The 19,901-nt window shown below is 33.2% G+C and overlaps 1 protein-coding gene across 1 annotated transcript; it reads right to left on the bottom strand.

Annotated features, from left to right (window-relative positions):
• Positions 1-5,791: 5,791 nt before the first annotated feature.
• Positions 5,792-7,177, bottom strand: BNAC08G10520D (S-protein homolog 2). Its single transcript, XM_013855589.3, has one exon. It carries the CDS (start codon positions 6,799-6,801, stop codon positions 6,307-6,309), a length of 495 nt encoding a protein of 164 aa, XP_013711043.1. The 5' UTR covers positions 6,802-7,177; the 3' UTR covers positions 5,792-6,306.
• Positions 7,178-19,901: the final 12,724 nt, after the last annotated feature.

Raw genomic sequence — 19,901 nt, forward strand, 5'->3', positions numbered from 1 at the left:
GTTTATCGGTTTGATAAGCCGACTTATGTGATGTATATATACTTTGCCTTGAGCACATTAATAAAACAAGTCTTATAGTTAAGTTCGATATCCTCTTCTACATGGTATCAGAGCTTACGTTCATTCAATAAAATTTCTTGTTTCGTGTTGGTTTTTTTGTTCAAAGTTCGTCAGTGACGATGTCAGGAGATGATCCTAAAGATGATTTAACTTCAGGATCAAGTGTAAAAACCAGCAAGAAGGCAGAAGTTTCTCCTTTAACGCCATATAGTCTTCACAGTTCTGATAACCCTGGTGCGATGATAACTCCGGTCATGTTGAACGGATAAAACTATAATCTTTGGGCAAACGAGATGTTGAATGCACTCCAGGCCAAGCGTAAGGTGGGGTTTGTTAATGGAACGGTGAAGAAGTCTTCAAGTGAAAGTTCTGACTATGAAAATTGGGTGGCAGTTAACTCAATGGTTATAGGTTGGATACGTACGTCAATAGATGTTAAATTAAAGTCTTCGGTTACTTTTGTTTCTGAAGCAAGTCAGTTGTGGTCTGGACTCAAACAACGTTTCTCCGTGGGGAACAAGGTTCAGATTCATCAGATAAAGGCGCAACAAGCAGCTTGCAGACAAGAAGGACAATCTGTTCTAGAGTATTATGGACGGTTGTGTACTTTGTGGGAGGAGCTAGCTGTCTACAGACCATTGCCGATGTGTACTTGTGGTGGTGCAGAAGAAATCAGACAGGAACGTGATGATGACAAAGTACATCAGTTTATCATGGGGCTAGATGATTCGCGTTTTGGAGCTCTGTGTACTACTCTCATTGGTCTGGATCCACTGCCTTCAATTGGTGAAGTTTACTCAAAAGTTATAAGAGAGGAGCAAAGGCTGAACGGTGCTCGTGTTCAGGAGCAGCAACAAGATGCGTTAGGCTTTGTCACACGCCATTCTACTACATCTGATGAGGCTCAGAATAGCTCTCGGTCAGACTCTTCGATTTTGCGTAACAAAGACAGAACATGCTCTCATTGTGGACGTTCAGGTCATGAAAAGAAAGAGTGCTGGCAGTTGGTTGGTTTTCCAGACTGGTGGGTTGATCGTTCTGAACGTGGTGGTGCGAGTAGAGGACGAGGAAGGAGCGGACGCGGTTCTAACAGTGCTGGACGCGGTAGAGGTCTTGCTTCTGTAGCTCACGCTACAAGCTCCAATGCATCAGCGTTTCCTGAGTTTACACAGGAGCAATGGAAGGTTCTTCCTCAGATGATTCACGAGAAATCTAGTGCTGACAAGTTGTCTGGTAAGGCCAAGTTTTGTGATGTTATTCTTGACACCGGGGCCTCCCATCACATGACTGGGGATCTCTCGTGTCTGAAGGATGTAGTGTCTATTCCTCCGTGCTATGTTGGATTTGCGGATGGCAATAAAACTTTCGCAATGAGCATGGGAACCTTTCCATTATCCAAGAAAATTTCTTTGAACAGAGTCCTCTATGTTCCCGCTCTAAATTGCACGCTTATTTCTGTTTCGAAAATCTTGAAACAAACTGGTTGTCTTGCTACCTTTTCTGATACTGTTTGTGTGTTGCATGACCGTTTCTCGAGGACTCTGATTGGAACGGTGAGGAGCGTGATGGGGTTTACTTTCTGACGGATGTGGCTACTGCGAAGGTTCACACTGTTGACGTCTCTACTGATCAGACTGTGTGGCATCAGCGGTTAGGGCATCCAAGTTTTTCTGTGCTTTCTACTTTACCTATGTTATCATCGTCTGTTAGCTCTAGTCCTTGTGACGTTTGTTTTCGAGCTAAACAGACTAGAAAAGTGTTTCCAGACAGCTTTAATAAATCAGAAGAGTGTTTTTCATTAATTCATGTTGATGTTTGGGGCCCTTACCGTGTACCCTCTACTTGCGGAGCAGTTTATTTTTTGACAATTGTTGATGACTTCTCTCGTGCTGTTTGGACTCACCTCATGCTTGCAAAGTCTGAAGTTCGTGTGATCCTTCCAAACTTTCTTACATACGCTGAAAAACAGTTTGGGAAAACTGTAAAAACAATCAGAAGTGACAATGGGACAGAGTTCATGTGTCTCTCATCTCTGTTTCGAGAAAAAGGAATCATTCATCAAACATCCTGTGTTGGCACACCGCAGCAAAATGGAAGGGTTGAGCGTAAGCATAGGCACATACTTAACGTGTCTAGGGCGTTACTTTTTCAAGCAAGCTTGCCAATAAAATTTTGGGGAGAGGCGATTTTAGCGGCGGCATATTTGATCAACCGGACGCCTACTGCCTTACATAAAGGACACTCACCATATGAGGTTCTTCATGGGCGTAAACCTGATTACGATATGCTTCGTGTCTTTGGTTCTGCATGTTATGCGCATCGTGTTGCAAGAAACAAAGACAAGTTCAGTGAGCGAAGCAGGCTCTGTGTCTTTCTTGGTTACCCCTTTGGCAAGAAAGGATACAAAGTGTATGATATAGAACGTGATGAGTTCATCGTGTCTCGTGATGTTATCTTTCGAGAGGATGTGTTTCCTTTTTCACAACAAAGTTCATCACCACCTCCTTCAGTGACTCCTGTTGTTACGTATGATGAAGATTGGCAGTTTGAAATGCCTTCAGAAGTGAGGGGGAGCGATCTGAATATCGCTACTGAAGCTGGCGAAACAAGAGTTGTTCCAGTACCTACTGAAGTTGTTTCGATTGGTGACACTGGAGCTGTCGATACTGGAGTTATTGACACTAGTACTGATAATACTCCAGCTCAGGATGTTGTGGTGGCAGAGATAGAACGTGTTGAACCAGAGGGGATCTCAGAACAAGTTGGTAGTGTTCCTGCTTCAGAAGCTAAAATTGTTCAGGCACAGTCAGTTGAACAACTTGGTAGAGGACACCGTAAATCGGTACCGTCGGTTCGTTTAAGGGATTTTGTTACATACAATACGACGGCGTCACAGTCACAAACCCATCACGCTCCCTCCGTCTCTCTTTCACAGTCCTCTACGGTCCAAGGTAATACAATTTATCCCTTGACAAATTATATCTGTGATTCTAAATTCTCACCACAACACCAAGTTTTTCTAGCTGCAATTACAGCTGGAGTTGAGCCAAAGCATTTTAAAGAAGCTGTTGGTCAAAAAGTCTGGGATGACTCGATGACAGTGGAAATTGTAGCTCTTGAAGATCAGCACACTTGGGACATTGTTGATCTTCCCCCAGGAAAAATAGCTATTGGAAGTCAGTGGGTTTACAAAATCAAATATGACGCTGATGGAACAGTACGGCGTCACAAATCTTGTGTTGTGGCTATGGGAAATAAGCAGATTGAAGGAGAAGACTATAAAGAAACTTTTGCTCCTGTCATTAAAATGACTACAGTTCGTTTGCTGCTTCGTCTTGTGGCTGCCAACAACTGGGAAATGTATCAGATGGATGTTAACAACGCTTTTCTTCATGGTGATCTCGAAGAAGAAGTGTACATGAAGATTCCACCTGGTTACCGTCATACTCATCCCAACAAGGTGTGTCGTCTCCGCAAATCCTTGTATGGACTCAAGCAAGCTCCTCGATGTTGGTTCAAGAAGCTTTCTGATTCTCTGTTACGGTTTGGGTTTTTTTCAGTCTTATGACGATTACTCTCTTTTCTCTTATACACGAAAGGGGATTGAGCTACGTGTTCTTGTTTATGTGGATGATTTACTTATTTGTGGTAACCACAGTCATATGCTCCAGAAGTTCAAAGAGTATCTTGGGAAGTGTTTTTCCATGAAAGACTTGGGGAAGTTAAAATATTTTCTTGGCTTTGAAGTAAGCAGAGGTCCGGAAGGTATTTTTGTGTCTCAACGCAAGTATGCGCTAGACATTGTTACTGATACAGGCAATCTTGGTTGTCAGCCTGCAGCTACTCCACTCGAGCAAAACCACAAGCTTGCCATTAGTACGAGCCCCGTCTTAACAGATCCAAAGAAATATCGCAGGCTCATGGGACATTTGATTTATCTGGTTCACACTCGACCAGAGTTGAGCTACTCAGTTCACGTGTTGTCGCAGTTTATGAAAAAGCCTCGCCAGGATCATTGGCAAGCTGCTCTTCGTGTTGTTCGGTTTCTTAAAGGTTCACTTGGACAGGGAATTATGCTTAGTTCATCGGCTGACTTGTCTCTGACAGTGTTTTGTGACTCTGACTGGTCGTCATGTCCTCTCACCAGGCGGTCTCTTAGTGCGTTTGTGGTTATGCTTGGTGATTCTCCGATCTCGTGGAAGACTAAGAAGCAGAAAACGGTGTCTCATTCTTCCGCTGAGGCCGAATACAGGTCTATGGCAGCTGCGTTGCGTGAAGTCAAGTGGCTTCGGAAGTTGTTAAAGGGGTTGGATGTCGAACAAAAGTCTACTCGCTTCTTCTGTGACAGTAAAGCTGCCATACACATAGCTTCTAATGCTGTCTTTCATGAGCGTACCAAACACATTGAAAATGATTGTCATGCTGTTCGGGATGCGGTTCAAGCTGGTCTGATTAAGCTTCACCACATTCGGACTCAAGATCAAGTTGCTGATATACTCACAAAGGCGTTGGGGCGTGCACAATTTCGTAACTTGTTGTCCAAGTTGGGTATTCATGATCCTCATGCTCCAACGTGAGGGGGAGTATTACGATAATCATCGTATATTATACTTTGTGATAAATATGATTAGTTAGAGATAATGTTTATCGGTTTGATAAGCCGACTTATGTGATGTATATATACTTTGCCTTGAGCACATTAATAAAACAAGTCTTATAGTTAAGTTCGATATCTTCTTCTACAAAAATCATGAAAATCATGAAAATCATTCTCGTAAAACTATACCAGATTGAGTCAATTAATGAGACTAATATTAATTAAGATTGGAGGTTTCCATGTCTTCTGAGACAGTAATCTCATCCAACTTTAACGGATTGGAGTTACAATTTATAAAACAAGATATTACTGAAGGTGTAAATTAAGATAGTGATACACGAAATTCATCTGAAGAGTAATGCAATCAAAGTTTGATCACTCTTATTGCCAAGATACAAGAGAAAAATTAGTCTTTTAGTGTTTATATGTGTTTTTCAAAGATCTTTGATGATCTTTGAACAATGAATCTTTTTTTTTTTCTAACACTTAATTTCTGATTTTATTATGTATTATTAGTCAATGTCCATAAATCCTTATATAGAGAGCTCTAGCTAGTAAGTTCTTATATCAAGAAAAAAAAAACTCAAATCCCTTTTCTCTTTGCTGCTCAATAGTTGCTATCAATGCAATGGCGATGCAAACTTTCATAAGAGGAGTCTCGTTCCCATAAGGGCAAGCATAGTATCATCAGGTAGGTAACTCACATAACCCATGTGAGTTTTTGTAAAAAAAAATACATGTACTTTTTAAAGAGAATTTGATGAATTTAACTTATTATTGATCCTTGTAGAATACATGTATTATCGATTTGATCCCTCTAAAAAAATTTCTCCCTCCGCCATGGTTTCCGTATGTATGTTCAAAGAGTCAAGACCACCGGGTGCTCTGGTCGGGTTTGGTTCATTGGAATGTGCTTCAATCCATCTTAAAGAGAAGCCTAATTATTGGATCTTGGAAAACACACGGGGATCATATACTACTGAGATCCTGACTATCTCTTGTACCTAGTCATACTAGATGTTAGCATGTAAACAGTTATCAACTCTTTTTTTAACACTGAATTGTTCATTGTATAAACCCATAAGGGATGGTCTGAGAGTACATCAAACATAAAAGAGAAGGCAAATAGAGAGGATACCAGTAGGTACCAAAGATAGAATGTTAAAGGCCAAAGAAAAAGAAAACTTCAGCCCGGAAAGAACAGGTGATCAGGGTAGAACCCCTACAGCTTGAGTAGCTTGATCACATAGCTCGAGACTCATGGAGAGTTGCATGGGAGAGCCAACCTGGACCACCGATGGCTATATAGGACTGAGTACGGTTTTCAGCAATGACACTACTCGCTATGGCTTGAGCTACTCTGTTTTTTGGCTCATTAGCGTGTAATATAGTCCAAGAACCCAACTGGGGGAGAAGTAGTGAGATACGATCAAGTAACGATCGGTTCTCCGGAAAACGATGAGGTTCTAGGAGAGCTTCTCGCAGATCAGTAGAAGAGGTCTCCAAAATGACATTCGTTTTTCAAACAGTTATCAACTTATGAAAATTGAAATAAAAGAAATAATGGAATGTTTTATTTTAAGTTATGTTTGAAGCTCGTGAGCCATAGAAAAGACAAACACATTACATCCATATTGGCTATGTATTTGTCAATACAATGTCTTATTTTTATTCCATGGAAAACAAATATCGAACTGCTTAGTTCCACCGTTAAACCTACAAGGTCCGGTTGGTCTTATCTTCCACACGCAATTTTGGCACCAGTCATCGCCAGCAGTATCTCGGTGGTCTCTAAATATGTCGAAATAATAGCTTCCATTGGGAAACGCAAAAGAACAGAAAAACAATGTCCTTCCGAAGAACTGACGCTTGAAACTAAAAGACCATGACCCGCCAGGTTGCAAACTACGGTCACCAAAATCATCGTTCTTCGATTTACAATGAAAAGGCAATGATACTGTACCACCAATATCGTTGATGATTTCTACAGTAATTTTTCCGAAAGGATTAAACACATCGTTTGTTGATAGTAATGATGGACCGTTAGCAACAGGAATGTTGTTTCTTGTGTCGGCATGAGATAGATCTGTAGCTATGAAGACAATCAATATGAATAGTGATGGGTAACGTTTTGGAATATCCATTTTTGTGGTATATGAGACAGTGATATTGTTTATAGTTGTTGAATGAGAGATATATATATATATATTTTTGTTGTTGTTTATAGTAGTGTATCCAGTTGTTCAAAAAAAAAAGTAGTGTATCCATATTTTGTTGTTTATAGTAGTGTAATGCAGTGTCAACGTTTCTTTTTTTTTTTACTATATATACAGTATATTGTATATATTACTTCCTTCCCTAAATATTTTATCCCTAATAATTCATGTATATGGTCAAACTTTCAAGTCAAGAACGTTAACTATAGTGACATTTTAGGTTGACTCATTTGGGTCATTTTCATATTTTTATTTGATACTTAATTTACAGAAACTTATATGCTGAGAATTATGAAAATCAATCCCGTAAAAATATGCCATATTGAATTCAGTGAATCTAATTAGAAATAAAGATTGATTGTTTCCATATGTCTCACCCAACTTTAACTGATTGGGGTCACAACTTCTAAAATAAACAAAGACTAGACTCCGATGAATTTTCAGTTTTTAATTATTTATTTTATTAAATGATGTATTTGTAATATTTGTTCATATTATATTTATTAAGTAAATATTTTTTTTTGCATCATAAACTATCTATTTCTTTACGAATGTGTGATATCATATAAAAAATATAAAAAATGAGTATATAGAATTAATTAGATAATTGTAAAAACAGAAAAAAAAATTTCATGTGCGATATCATATAAATAATAATCCGCCCAATTAACAAAAATCATGATTTTTATATGTGCAATTTTTTTTTATTTTGACCATTTCCTTAAAACTATATTAAATTTTACATATTTTAATTAGAATATTTTTAATATCTTTACCTTTTTATTTGAAATGCAACTCAATATTTTTTTAAAAATTATAACAAAATATTTAAAAAATATTTTTAGAATTTGTTTGAAAAATACGAAAATTACATTTTAAATTAAAATTATTCTAAAATATGATAAGTTTTGATGTAAACGAATACTCAAATTATGTCAAAAATAATTATATTCAATGATAATAACAATTTAAATTGATTATTTTTAAGAAAATAGATTTACAAAAATATTGTTTGAAAGAAAATTCATTTATCTTTCAAATATAAAATGAAAATATTATATTAATTAATAAAAAATATAAATAAAAACCATAAATTTAGCAAATGACAACTGAGTTATATTATGCTAAAATTTTCTTTCTAACAATTTAGCAAATGACAAATGAGTTATGAGAAAATAATACCATATAATTTTTAAAAGCATAGCCATTCTTAAATATTTTTTGAATAAATAATTATTTTTAAATTTAATCAACTGAAAATAATATCCGTACAATTGTATGAGTCAAATTCTACTTTTATTGATGCATGTTATATATTAGTGCTGCATGTTTTAGGTAATATTTTAATGATGCACGTTTTTTAAAATCTCTATTATTAAAATTATGCACGTAAGGATAACTAATGAGTTTTCTTGGTTGATTAAATGATATTATGTCCAAATTTATTTAAGGATATTTCATTAAGGTAACTGAAAAAGACAAACAATAAAATAGGAAGTTTAAATTCATTTAAGCATATTTTATTAATTTAACTGAAAAGATAAGTAATAAATTATGTAGTTTTATTCGTTTTAGGATATTTCATAAATGCAACTGAAAAAGATAAGCAAAAAAATAGGAAGTTTAATTAATGAAATAACAACATTTTTAAATGGGTACTTCTCTTTTAATAATATAGATATTATCGAAGTTGTCAATTAAGATAGTTGTACAAATAATTATTTTAAGATCCACATAATGTCTATTACTTATGTTATAAAAAAGGCTATAGCTTGGAAGATGGCTTTTTGGCAGGGCGTCTTTTCACATGTGCCAAATTAAAACATGTGTTTTTGAAAAATTAACTCAAAACATGAAGTAAACCACAAAACTAATCTATATTTTTTTGAAATTTTATTTTGCCCTAGTCACCCCACAAGTTCACATTATTTACGAAAATGCTATTAGTTTTTTTTTTCTTTTCGAAATGATATTTTTACTCTCTCAACCTTATCATCTTCGTGTATTTACAAGATTGTCATTGCCATCAATACATCAACCACCATGAACAACCAATTTGAAACTCTTAATGCACCTCAAATCGATTTACACTTCGTCTTTCTCAATTTTTATCAACTAAAAACAACATTTCTTTCACTTTCTCTCCATATTCATCCAAAAAAATCCCAAGATTTTGATTCTAAAATTTTTATGGTTCATAGAGCCATTGAAGCTTGTGATTCTTGGTGTGTCTTTTGTTTGAGATTCTAGGTGCTTTGAAAAGACTTATATGTGCTAAACAAGTTATTTCACTGGTTGAAACTATGAAATTGAGATTTTTTCCAGATATGTTCGTCCAGACGACTTACAGGTAAGTCTTCTGGCTGTAGACGACTTACCTGGAAGTCGTCTGGTCAATGCAGAAGTTAATTTTGCAATTGACTTTTAATTTCTTTTTTCTAGACGACTTACAGGTTAGTCGTCCACCTTTGTTTGATAAAAAAAAAATCGAGACGACTTACATGTAAGTCGTCTCGGAAAAACAAGTTAGTTTTGCATTTGACCGGAATGTGTTAGAAATTTGACTTTTCCTGGACGACTTACAAGTTAGTCGTCCAGTAGAAAGTTGAAAAAATTAATATTTTTTTTCTTCTAGACGATTACATGTAAGTCGTCTCAGGTTAATTTTGCAATTGAAATATTAAACAAAAAATATTTTTTTTCTAGACGACTTACACGGAAGTCGTCCGTCAGACGACTTACATGTAAGTCATCCATGATTTTATTCAGAGATTCTGGTCAAACCTTGCTTATCTTGGACGACTTACAAGTTAGTCGTCTAGGAAAAAACCTCGAGACGACTAACGTGTAAGTCGCCAAGAAAAAACAAATTTTGTTTAATAATTCAATTGCAAAACTAACCTGAGACGACTTACAAGTTAGTCGTCTAGAAAAAACAAAAATATTAATTTTTTTTATTTTCTACTGGACGACTAACTTGTAAGTCGTCCAGGAAAAGTCAAATTTCTGACACATTTCGGTCAAATGCAAAACTAACCCGTTTTCCCTAAACTACTTACATGTAAGTCATCTCGATTTTTGTCTTATCAAACAAAGGTGGACGACTAACCTGTAAGTCGTCTAGGTTAAAAATCAATTGCAAAACTAACCTAAATGGACGACTTCCTAGAAGTCGTCCAGACGACCTCCGTGGAAGTCGTCTGCGTCAATAATTAATAAACTTTCATTTTCTCTAAACATATAAAGACTTTTTAATATTTTTTTGTTAATTCATTTATATTAGTCAATATTAGGGCTACTGAATAAAATTTATAACTTAATTGGTGATATTTATGAGGTTACCAACATTCACGTTAATTAAAGTTTCTAACTGATCCGAGAAGACTTTCGGGGAAGTCTTCTACGCTAGTTTTTAAGTCTTCTACGCTAGGTTTTGAATAACTTGTATATTTAAGAGTGATAAGTAACTTCAAGATATGTAAAACTCATATTTTCAAAATATGTTTTCTCCCTTAGTTTTACTAAATTTGACTAAGTTTTTCAACACAAATTTGTAAAAAATGTGATATGCTTTGACTAGTTACTATTGTTTGTTTCTATCTCTTAAGTATTATTGTTATAGACACCAACGATGATTATTGTTATGAGTTGGAAGATGGGTTAAAATGCTTCTTAAAATGTTGTATCAATATGAGGCTACCAACATTCTTGTTTATTAAGATGAGAAGAAGGTCATTGGAGTTTATTATTGCATATGAGAAATCCAAAGATAAGAAAAAGGCTATTGAAGTATATTATTTCATTGATTTGTAAATGTGTAAACACATTGTTAACACATATATTACATCTTGGGAAACATTATTACTGATTTTACAAAAAATTCACAACTAAAAGAGTAGACATGCAAATCACAAAACGAACCACAAACAAAACTATCATAGATCATTCCTCTAAAAAGACAAGCTTGGACTCCACTTGATATGGAAGAAGACCTCGTCAGAAGGCTTCCAGGACGTCCAGACGACTTCCAGACTTCGTCTGGAAGACTTCCTGGAAGTCGTCTAGCGCATTATATTTTAGACGACTAAAAAGTAATTCGTCCCATAAGTTTTCCAGATCTGAAAAACCTGCATATCAATTCCGGATCTGAAAAAAAAAATCTGCATATCAAAAAACGTTGAAATGGCTTAAAAACAGAGAAAATGAGTGGAAGATTAGATAAATCTACCTTTATAGAACACACAAAAATACATATCTAAAATTAACAGATCTACCTTTAAATGAGTGGAAGATGAGAACCATCTGATTAAAAACCTGCAAAAAAAGATAGATTGGTGAGAAATACATGAGACAAAACTGAAAAATTCATATAAAGTTTGGTATTTTCAAGTCAAAGAGATTAGAGTGGGTTTGGAGAGTTTTAGTTTGGGAAAAAGTATTAACTTTATACAACAGAAAGTTACCAAATGAAAAAAAAATCAGACATAAAAACTTACCAAAACGCTCAGATCTGTTATGAAAGGGAGAGACATGGGAGAAGACTTCGTCAGACGACTTCCAGGAAGTCCAGACGACTTGAAAGTCGTCTGGAAGACTTCCTGAAAGTCGTCTAGCGCATTATATTTTAGACGACTAACAGGTAAGTCATCCCAGACGTCTTCCAGATCTGAAAAACCTGCATATCCAAATCCAGATATGAAAAACCTGCATATCCAAAAACGTTCAAATGACTTTAAAACAGAGAAAATGAGTGGAAGATTAGATAAATCTACTTTTATAGAACACACAAAATTACATATCTAAAATTGATAGATCTACCTTTAAATGAGTGGAAGATGAGAACATGTGATGAAAAACTTGTAAAAACAAGATAAATTAGTGAGAAAGACATGAGACAAAAATAATAATTGATATAAAGCTTAGTGTTTATAAGTTCAAAGAGATTAGAGAGAGATTGAAGAGTTTTAGAATGATGAACATTACATTTTTGTTGCAGCCATTTAAGAGAAGGAGAGAAAATGTGTAAATTTTTCTTTTTAGAGGGAGACAAAAAATCCAATTAGGTTAAATATTTTTGATTCAGACGACTTCCTAGCTGACTTACTTGTAAGTCACCCAGAAGACTTTAATATTTTTAACGGAAAACTAAAATATTTTTAGCGGGAAACTAAAACAGAAGACTTCCTAGATGACTTACAAGTAAGTCGTCTGGTTTAAATTATTTAAGCGGGAAAATAATTTTTAAAAAAATTTAGGCGGGAATATTTGGACGACTTACATGTAAGTCGTCTGATTTAAATTATTCACCAGACGACTTACAAGTTAGTCGTCTAGACCCTAAACATAACCACTAAACTTAATTAACTAACTAAATACTTCATAAAATCAAATTAAACTTCAAAAGTGTTTACTATACACAAAAATAAACACTTATAGGTAAAAATTTAATTTTTCAAAACAATATTCAAGCTTTCAAAAATTTAACCCTAAGAATACACACAATGCTACAACATATGTTGTCAAACCATAAAACCAAAGAATATCATGATTAACTACTTTCACTCATCTATGCTGAGAACTATTCAATTTTATTATATCTTAATTTACATTACTTAAAACTGTTCATAATTACATGATTTTAATTTTTCATTTGTCAAAATATTCTTTTAAAAATTTAAAAATTATTTTTAAGATCAACTACAGCACACGACTTATTTGGGATATATTCATAAAAATGACTTATGTTTTTTTTGTTTGGTCACAAGGGGCTGGCTGTAATTTCACAAGGTTTTTAGGTTAGTTTTGCATTTGATTCATGTTTGGATATACTTTTGCAATCAAAAAGTCAAGTTTTGATTAATATTTGGCAAATTCCCCATTAAAACATGTGTAAGTAGAACGACCATGATCTGATTCTAAAATACTAAAACTGTAATTAATTTTAAAATTTAAGGCTATAACTTCAAAATAAAAGTTAAACATATATAGATGGAGGTAATAACTTTTAAAGTCATATCAGTATTTCTTTGAATATATTGTTGATTTTTTTTTTTAATATGGTCAAAAAATAGTTTGAAACGGGACTGCGGATCCACGTCCAGCTATGAACTCATGCATATTTTTACACTGTTCTTTTGTCATACCATTGTAGTACGCGTGATGCAGTTTTCGCTTCTCTCAGTCACGTATTGATAACAAAAACTCATAATGGGTTGCTAAAATTGACAAAAACGTTTTTACCTTTTCTAGTGCGACGGCATGACCAAGATCATGCAAGCTTCAGTTCATCAATGATTACGGATTTAATTCTAAGAAGCATACCTTGTTCATTCTTCATGATATTTTCTGCGATTTCTTTAGCTTTCTTCCAAGCTTCTCCTTGTTCAACCACATGGTTTGCAAACCCTAACTTCGCCACCACGCCAGCTGCCAATGGCAACGAGGTTAAAGAAACTTCTCGAGCTTTGTTTGCTGCGTCGATGCTTGATAGTGAGACAGCCCCAAGAAGGGAATGTCATACATATACCTTCAGTGAAAACACATGATTCACACGTTGCTTCGGAATTCATTATTCATGTAACCACAAAGATTCAGAGAAATATAGTTTTGAATATTTTACCAGTTTTATATATAGGTTTGAACGTTTCTATGCTGTGACGTGAGCTCACTGCTGTCTCACGTACGGAACGTTTCCGAGACGCGAACGTCCCAAACATTTCTATGATATGGCAGGGCCAGCAAGCGAATTTGGGCACAGTATCGTTACTACATACAGAAGTTTTCTGATGCATGCTCAGCCGATGTACAATATCTGAGTTATTTTACATGTCATCATGATATGCAACCATGATATTCAGTTCAAATTATATTATATGGTTTTAAAAAAATTTCTTTACTATATATGTGTCATGTATTCATATGTCTACATGTTTTATATATTTTGTTTCGTATATATTTTAAGATTAGTTGATTTTCTCTATAATTTTTTTCTCATGAGTGAATTTTCTGTTATTAAAATATTATCTTGCTTATGGTTAGTGTTATTGACACTGTTTATGTGTTTCTTGTATACAAAAGAATGCTATAATATAAGAATAACTGAATGAGAAAAAGCTGTTTGATCAAACTAAAGAAAGAAACACATTATTAAAACATACGTTATCCTCTCTGCAAGTTCAGAATGGAGAGACCTCAAACCATCTCTGAAGCATCCCTGCCAATCTGTGTGAAAATTCGTATTTAAGTGATACAATTTAGTTTCGAATTGCTTTTTTTTTTCAACACAACTTACTTTCATTCATATATGGTCAAAATTTTTTAGTCTAGGAACGTTAATTAAGAGACATTTAAAAGGTTGGCAAAAAGTAACATTTTAGATTGACTCATTATGAGTTATAAAGGTATCTTGAGGCTAATCCTCATTTCAGCATAATTAGAAGAATACAGAAAGAGGATTAGTTCGCTCCCCAGAGGTAGTAGATGGTTGTCTGAAAAACCATCAGAGCCAAGATTGAGTCGACCTGAGTGAGTCTCACATATGTTGAAGCGCATTTAGAGTCAGTCCAATCCGGAATAACAGTCACACCCAGTAATTTGAAGTAACTCCCAGTCATACCGTGAATATTCAAAAAGATTTGATCCCTCGTCTCATCCTTTTTCCCACACATTGTACAGTGTTGTTGACCACCTCAAACATCTCCTTCTTTCCTTTGTAGATAACTAGTTCTTAACAGCAAGCCAAGAGATAAAGGAAAACCAAGGTACTCCCTGACTAAACAAGATGACATTAATCTAGCTCACATCCTCCTTTCTCACTCAAATTTAGTCCCATGTTCTTGAGGCCAATAACTCTTTTCGATAATCATCCCGAATGTAACCATTGTACCTCATCGTCACCTAGATATATCTTAGGATAAGGCAAACCATGAATATGATCAATAAGTTCATGAAACATGTGATGACGGTGGCTACCAATATGCCATCCCTTATCATTCGCAGCCTCACAAACTTTTGTGTGTTCTATCCCTGCTGCATCTATTATTTTTGTAGTATAATAGAATGCTGAATATGATATGACTAGATGATAACCCGCGCGAATGCGCGGAATGGATTTTTTATACTAATGTTTGTTTATTAAATGGTTTTAACATTTTGCAACACTCCAATCTTTATCGATTGTAAAATGACGAATACAAAATATTGGTCTCTAAAATGTATCATAGGCATGGGTGCTCGGGAGCCCCGTCGGTATCGGTTCGATTGATTCGGATTTTCAGATTTTGATATTATGCTCATAAGTATCATTCAGGTTTTACTAATTATCGGGTCGGCTTTGGTTCAATTCCTCCTGGATTAGGTTCGGATCAGATTGTAACAGATAATTGAAATCGTCCCAAAATATATTTTTTAAACTAAAAAATTGACAGAAAGAATTCAAAATATTTATATCATTCATAAATCAAATTTAAAATAAATCAAAACTATCTAATCTAACTAAAATATATTAAAATAAAAAATAAAATAAACTACAAAAATCTTTCGAATACTATAGTATCTAAATTATCTTAGCATATATAAAACATTAACATATTATACTAATTTCGGATATCCTTGGATTATAGTTCAGATTTCGGTTCGGTTCAGATTATAACCAAACCTCAAAGTACTAAGCTCATAAGTCCCTTTCGGATACTTTTGTATTAACGATTCGGATCCAAAAATTGGGTCGGGTTTAGGTTTGTACTTCGTCTTAGGGTTAAAGCACTGATGCCTAATGTATAACTCATTTTAATTAATTTTAAGACTTTATATGCACAAAAGAAAATTCAGTTTTGCGGCTGACACAAATTACCAAAACCAGATAGGCAAAATCGATTAAAATGACGAAAGCGGATTAGGTTTTTTGCTCTCAGTTTGTTTACTATTGACTCTCAATTTTCTACTATTATAAAATTGTGCTTTCGTTCTCATTTCTGTTTCATTGATATGAGTTTTGTTTCTTTTTTTTTAATTCTTCTATGAATTCGGTGGATTATATAAATGTTAATTTAAAAAGATGGATATCTGTAGACATTAGGTCCACTCTAGTTACATATCGAAGAATCAAATTTTTGAAAAAAATCACTGTCAAACTCTATTCAGAGGTTAGTGTTCAAATATAATATATTAAGCTGTTACAAAATATAAGTACAAACTCGAAATATTAATGTCTCTCTAGTATATATTGCCAAGTTTGGTATAAAAATCATATAATTCTAGAACAACAAAACAAATTACTTATTTATTAATCTACACTTTTGAAGTTTACTTACTTAAGACTATGCCGATAAAAAATATATAATACTTTACCATTCTAGTATATGTAAACTATGCATAAACTAAGAACTGTTTTATTTATTAAATGCTAAACCAGAAAAATTATGGTAAATAGTTTTAAATCTCTCATTTTTACAATTATAATAGCTAGACAAGGTAATATGGAGAAACAAATATTAGACGAATGGTCAAATCTCTCATTCTTCGAAGAACTAAAAAGAAGGTGATTGGAATCTTGTCATGATATTTCATTAAAAGTTTTTTATGAATAAATATCAAGACTAAATTATTTAATCTGAATGAAATATCATATATATATATATATAGTGCTTCCTATATTAAAAAATCACTTCAATTTGAAAAAATATATTTCTGAGGTTTTGACTTGTGAGGATCAACTAACATATTAGAAGCCACATATTTAAAAATAATTTGTATACATAAAAGTATATACACTAAAGTAAGCACATAAATCAAAACTAATACCTTTTGTTTTGTTAATTTACAGTCATGTTTTTGGTAAATAAATCAAAACAATCATTTTATTTACTTTATATGGTATATAATTAAACATTAGTGATATTGACATATATATATATATATATATATTATAGTATATTTTAATATAAATATTTATTATTGACACTTTCTACTCATATGATTTTATTAACATTTGTATATTTGCTGTAACAAAAATTTAAACCGTTAATCACAAAAAAATTTTGTGAGATTTTTCCAATACAAATTTCAAAATTAAAATATCAAGATATCAATACTTTTTCACTACAAATTTTGAAATTAACATATTTATATATTTCATATAGTATATAGTATATAAGTTAATTTAAATGATATATATATATATATATATATATATATGATCATTTGTATCTTGCTTCAATAAAAAACAGTTAAACCTTTGATCACAAAATTTTCAATATAAGACTTTTACCATTTTTAGTAATTTATAGTCGTTTTAAAAAATTCAAAATATAACATATAATAAAAAATCTAATTTTTTATTATATGCTTAATGTGATTTTTAATTTCTTTTAATAATATAAAATTAAACAAAAAAGAGAGAGGGTTCAAAAATTGTTATCAAATATGTATTATTCATAATCATTAATTGTCATATATATGTTAATCATATTTGGTAATTTCGTACCTTTTATTTAAGGAACGAAAGAATATTGTTTTGTAAACTACTAATCAATTTGATAGTTAGTTTAATAAAAAAATATAATATATATTTATATGGGCCAACTTATTTTTCTAAGAATTCTAAGAATCATTCTAGTAATGATACGTGGCTACGAAAACATGTTGTAATGCCCAGGATTAATATCTAGGGGATTGAAGGAAAAAATAAACAAAACATATGAATAAACAAAAGTAAATGACGAATATATTTAATTTGGTTTACCAGTTGATTTTACCTATGGAAAGTAAGAGATTCTGTTAATGATGTTGAAGGTAATTCTTGAATACAATAAGTTGCACAAACACAACATACATATAGGAATATCTTGATTCAAAATTCCAAAGCTAATGAATTGCGGGTTCAACTGAAAGTTTCAGTCTATATAAAATGCATCATACACTTGCGGTATCCTGGCTATTTCTTGTACCGAGTAATTTAAAACATATTAACAATTATCAACTTAAAAATTAAGGTAACAAAAATATTGGTATGTTTTATTTTATATCATATTCGAGGCTTGTGAAACATATAAAAGTCATATGCATTACTTTCGTCTTCACTATGTCTTTTAAGAACTAATTTTTATTCCAACTAAAACAATTATCAAGCAATATACCAGACCACCCATCGTCATTGGAATGCTTACAAGGTCCATGTGGTTTTATCCTCCACAAATACTTCTGGAACCATAAACCGATTAGATTATCTCGGGGCTCTTTATATATGTCGAACCAACGCTTTCCATTTGGCAAATCAAAGGAACAGAAAAACAATGACCTTCCAAAGAAATTACGCTGAAAATGAAATGACCACGACCCACCGGGTTGCAATCTCTGGTTACCAAGATCAATGTCCTTTGATTTACAATGAAACTGCACTGTACTACCAAAATCGTTGATGATTGCTACCACTATTTTGGCATGTGATAGATCTGTAGTTACAAAGATAATCAATATGAAAAGTGATAGGTATAGTTTTGGAATTTCCATTTGTGTGCTATAAGAGTGTTTTGAGCTAACATGATGTTGTTTGTAATTGTTGAATGAGTTATATATACAGAAGTACTAATGTATTGTAACGCAGAGTCGACCATCATTTAGATTTAGTTTAGTAAATGTTATACGAATATTACTTGTTTTTTAATTAACGTATATGGTCAAATCGTTTAGTGTAGGAACGTTAATTAAGAGACATTTAAAAAGTAACATTTTAGATTGACTCATTATGAGTTATAAAGGTATCTTGAGACTAATACAGAAAGTGGATTCGGTTTCCGGATCCTTGACGTCTCCTTTCAAACCGACTCCGCCGGAGCAGAACCTGCTACGATGAAAATCACAACTTGTACCGATTTGTCGACGTCCATCTCACTTGAATGCCTTAGCGAGATCCACCAAAATCACTCTTATAAGAGAATTGAGGGATTTCGGACGGTTGATTGTGATGATACCGATCCCTCCGGGATACATTTTTAGTGTATGCCATTGTTTCGTTGTTAGCAAACAGCGTCCTTGCGCGTATTGTTTCTGGGACATGAAACCAGCATGTGGTTTAGTCAATTTTTACAGAATAAAATAAAACCAATCAGCGGAAACGCAACAATGAACCATTTCTGAACCAAACTAAACCAATCTGAATTGTGGTAATCTGCTGAGGACATTGCTATATATGTTTATTAATATTATAAAATATATTTTCATCCCATTTCTTTTATTAATTTTAAGTACAAATCAGTTTTACTTATATATTTTAAAAATATTTCTATATATTTTTTAAAACAACAATTCTTTTCATTTAGTTTCGGCTTTTTCTTTACAATTTTAAAGTTTCTGCTGTGGTCGGTGCATAGTTAGATGTTTAAAAAAATTAGTAATAACTAAAAAATTTATAATAGTGGAAGAATATTTTAAAGGTTTTCATATAATTTTTTTCTTTTTAATGTACATAAATACAAAAGGAAAATTTACATCAAATGTTTATATTAAAAAAGGTCCAATAAATTTAGAAGATAATAACTACAGATGCACCCAACGATAAAAAGATAAATAGAAATCATTAAACCATAGTAAAAGATAGAAGTGGTAAAATAAAGAAGATATGTAAAAAAGCTTCAGTTGAAATCTTAATATTTATTGTTTGAAAGAACAATACTTGTTACGTGTGATTACCCATATACATACACTTCTAGTACACTTGTCCTCTCGTCATCTATTGTGTAATTAATCATCATCTACATGTCTATACTTCTCTTAATAGGAAAAGCATAGGTGTCTCGGTTTGCCCACTATAAATAGATGTTTGTATTAAGAATTAGAAAAAGAATAGATTAATAATCAAGACTAACACATTTGTTCTTCCTCTCGTACTCTTTTATAAGCAAAACATATATAAAGATAATATGTAAATGATATTCTCTCCTAGTAAAATACCACGTTATCAAGGGATTTCAAATGGACGGGGACGGGTGACCATGTCCAAATCAATATGGACATGTCCATATTTGACCCTA

Source organism: Brassica napus, chromosome C8, assembly GCF_020379485.1.
Source record: "Brassica napus cultivar Da-Ae chromosome C8, Da-Ae, whole genome shotgun sequence".
In the NCBI taxonomy this organism is placed as follows: domain Eukaryota; kingdom Viridiplantae; phylum Streptophyta; class Magnoliopsida; order Brassicales; family Brassicaceae; genus Brassica; species Brassica napus.

Bases quoted from the DNA above. Each gene is read 5' to 3' on its own strand.
- BNAC08G10520D (XM_013855589.3), bottom strand. From the start codon at position 6,801: ATGGATATTCCAAAACGTTACCCATCACTATTCATATTGATTGTCTTC.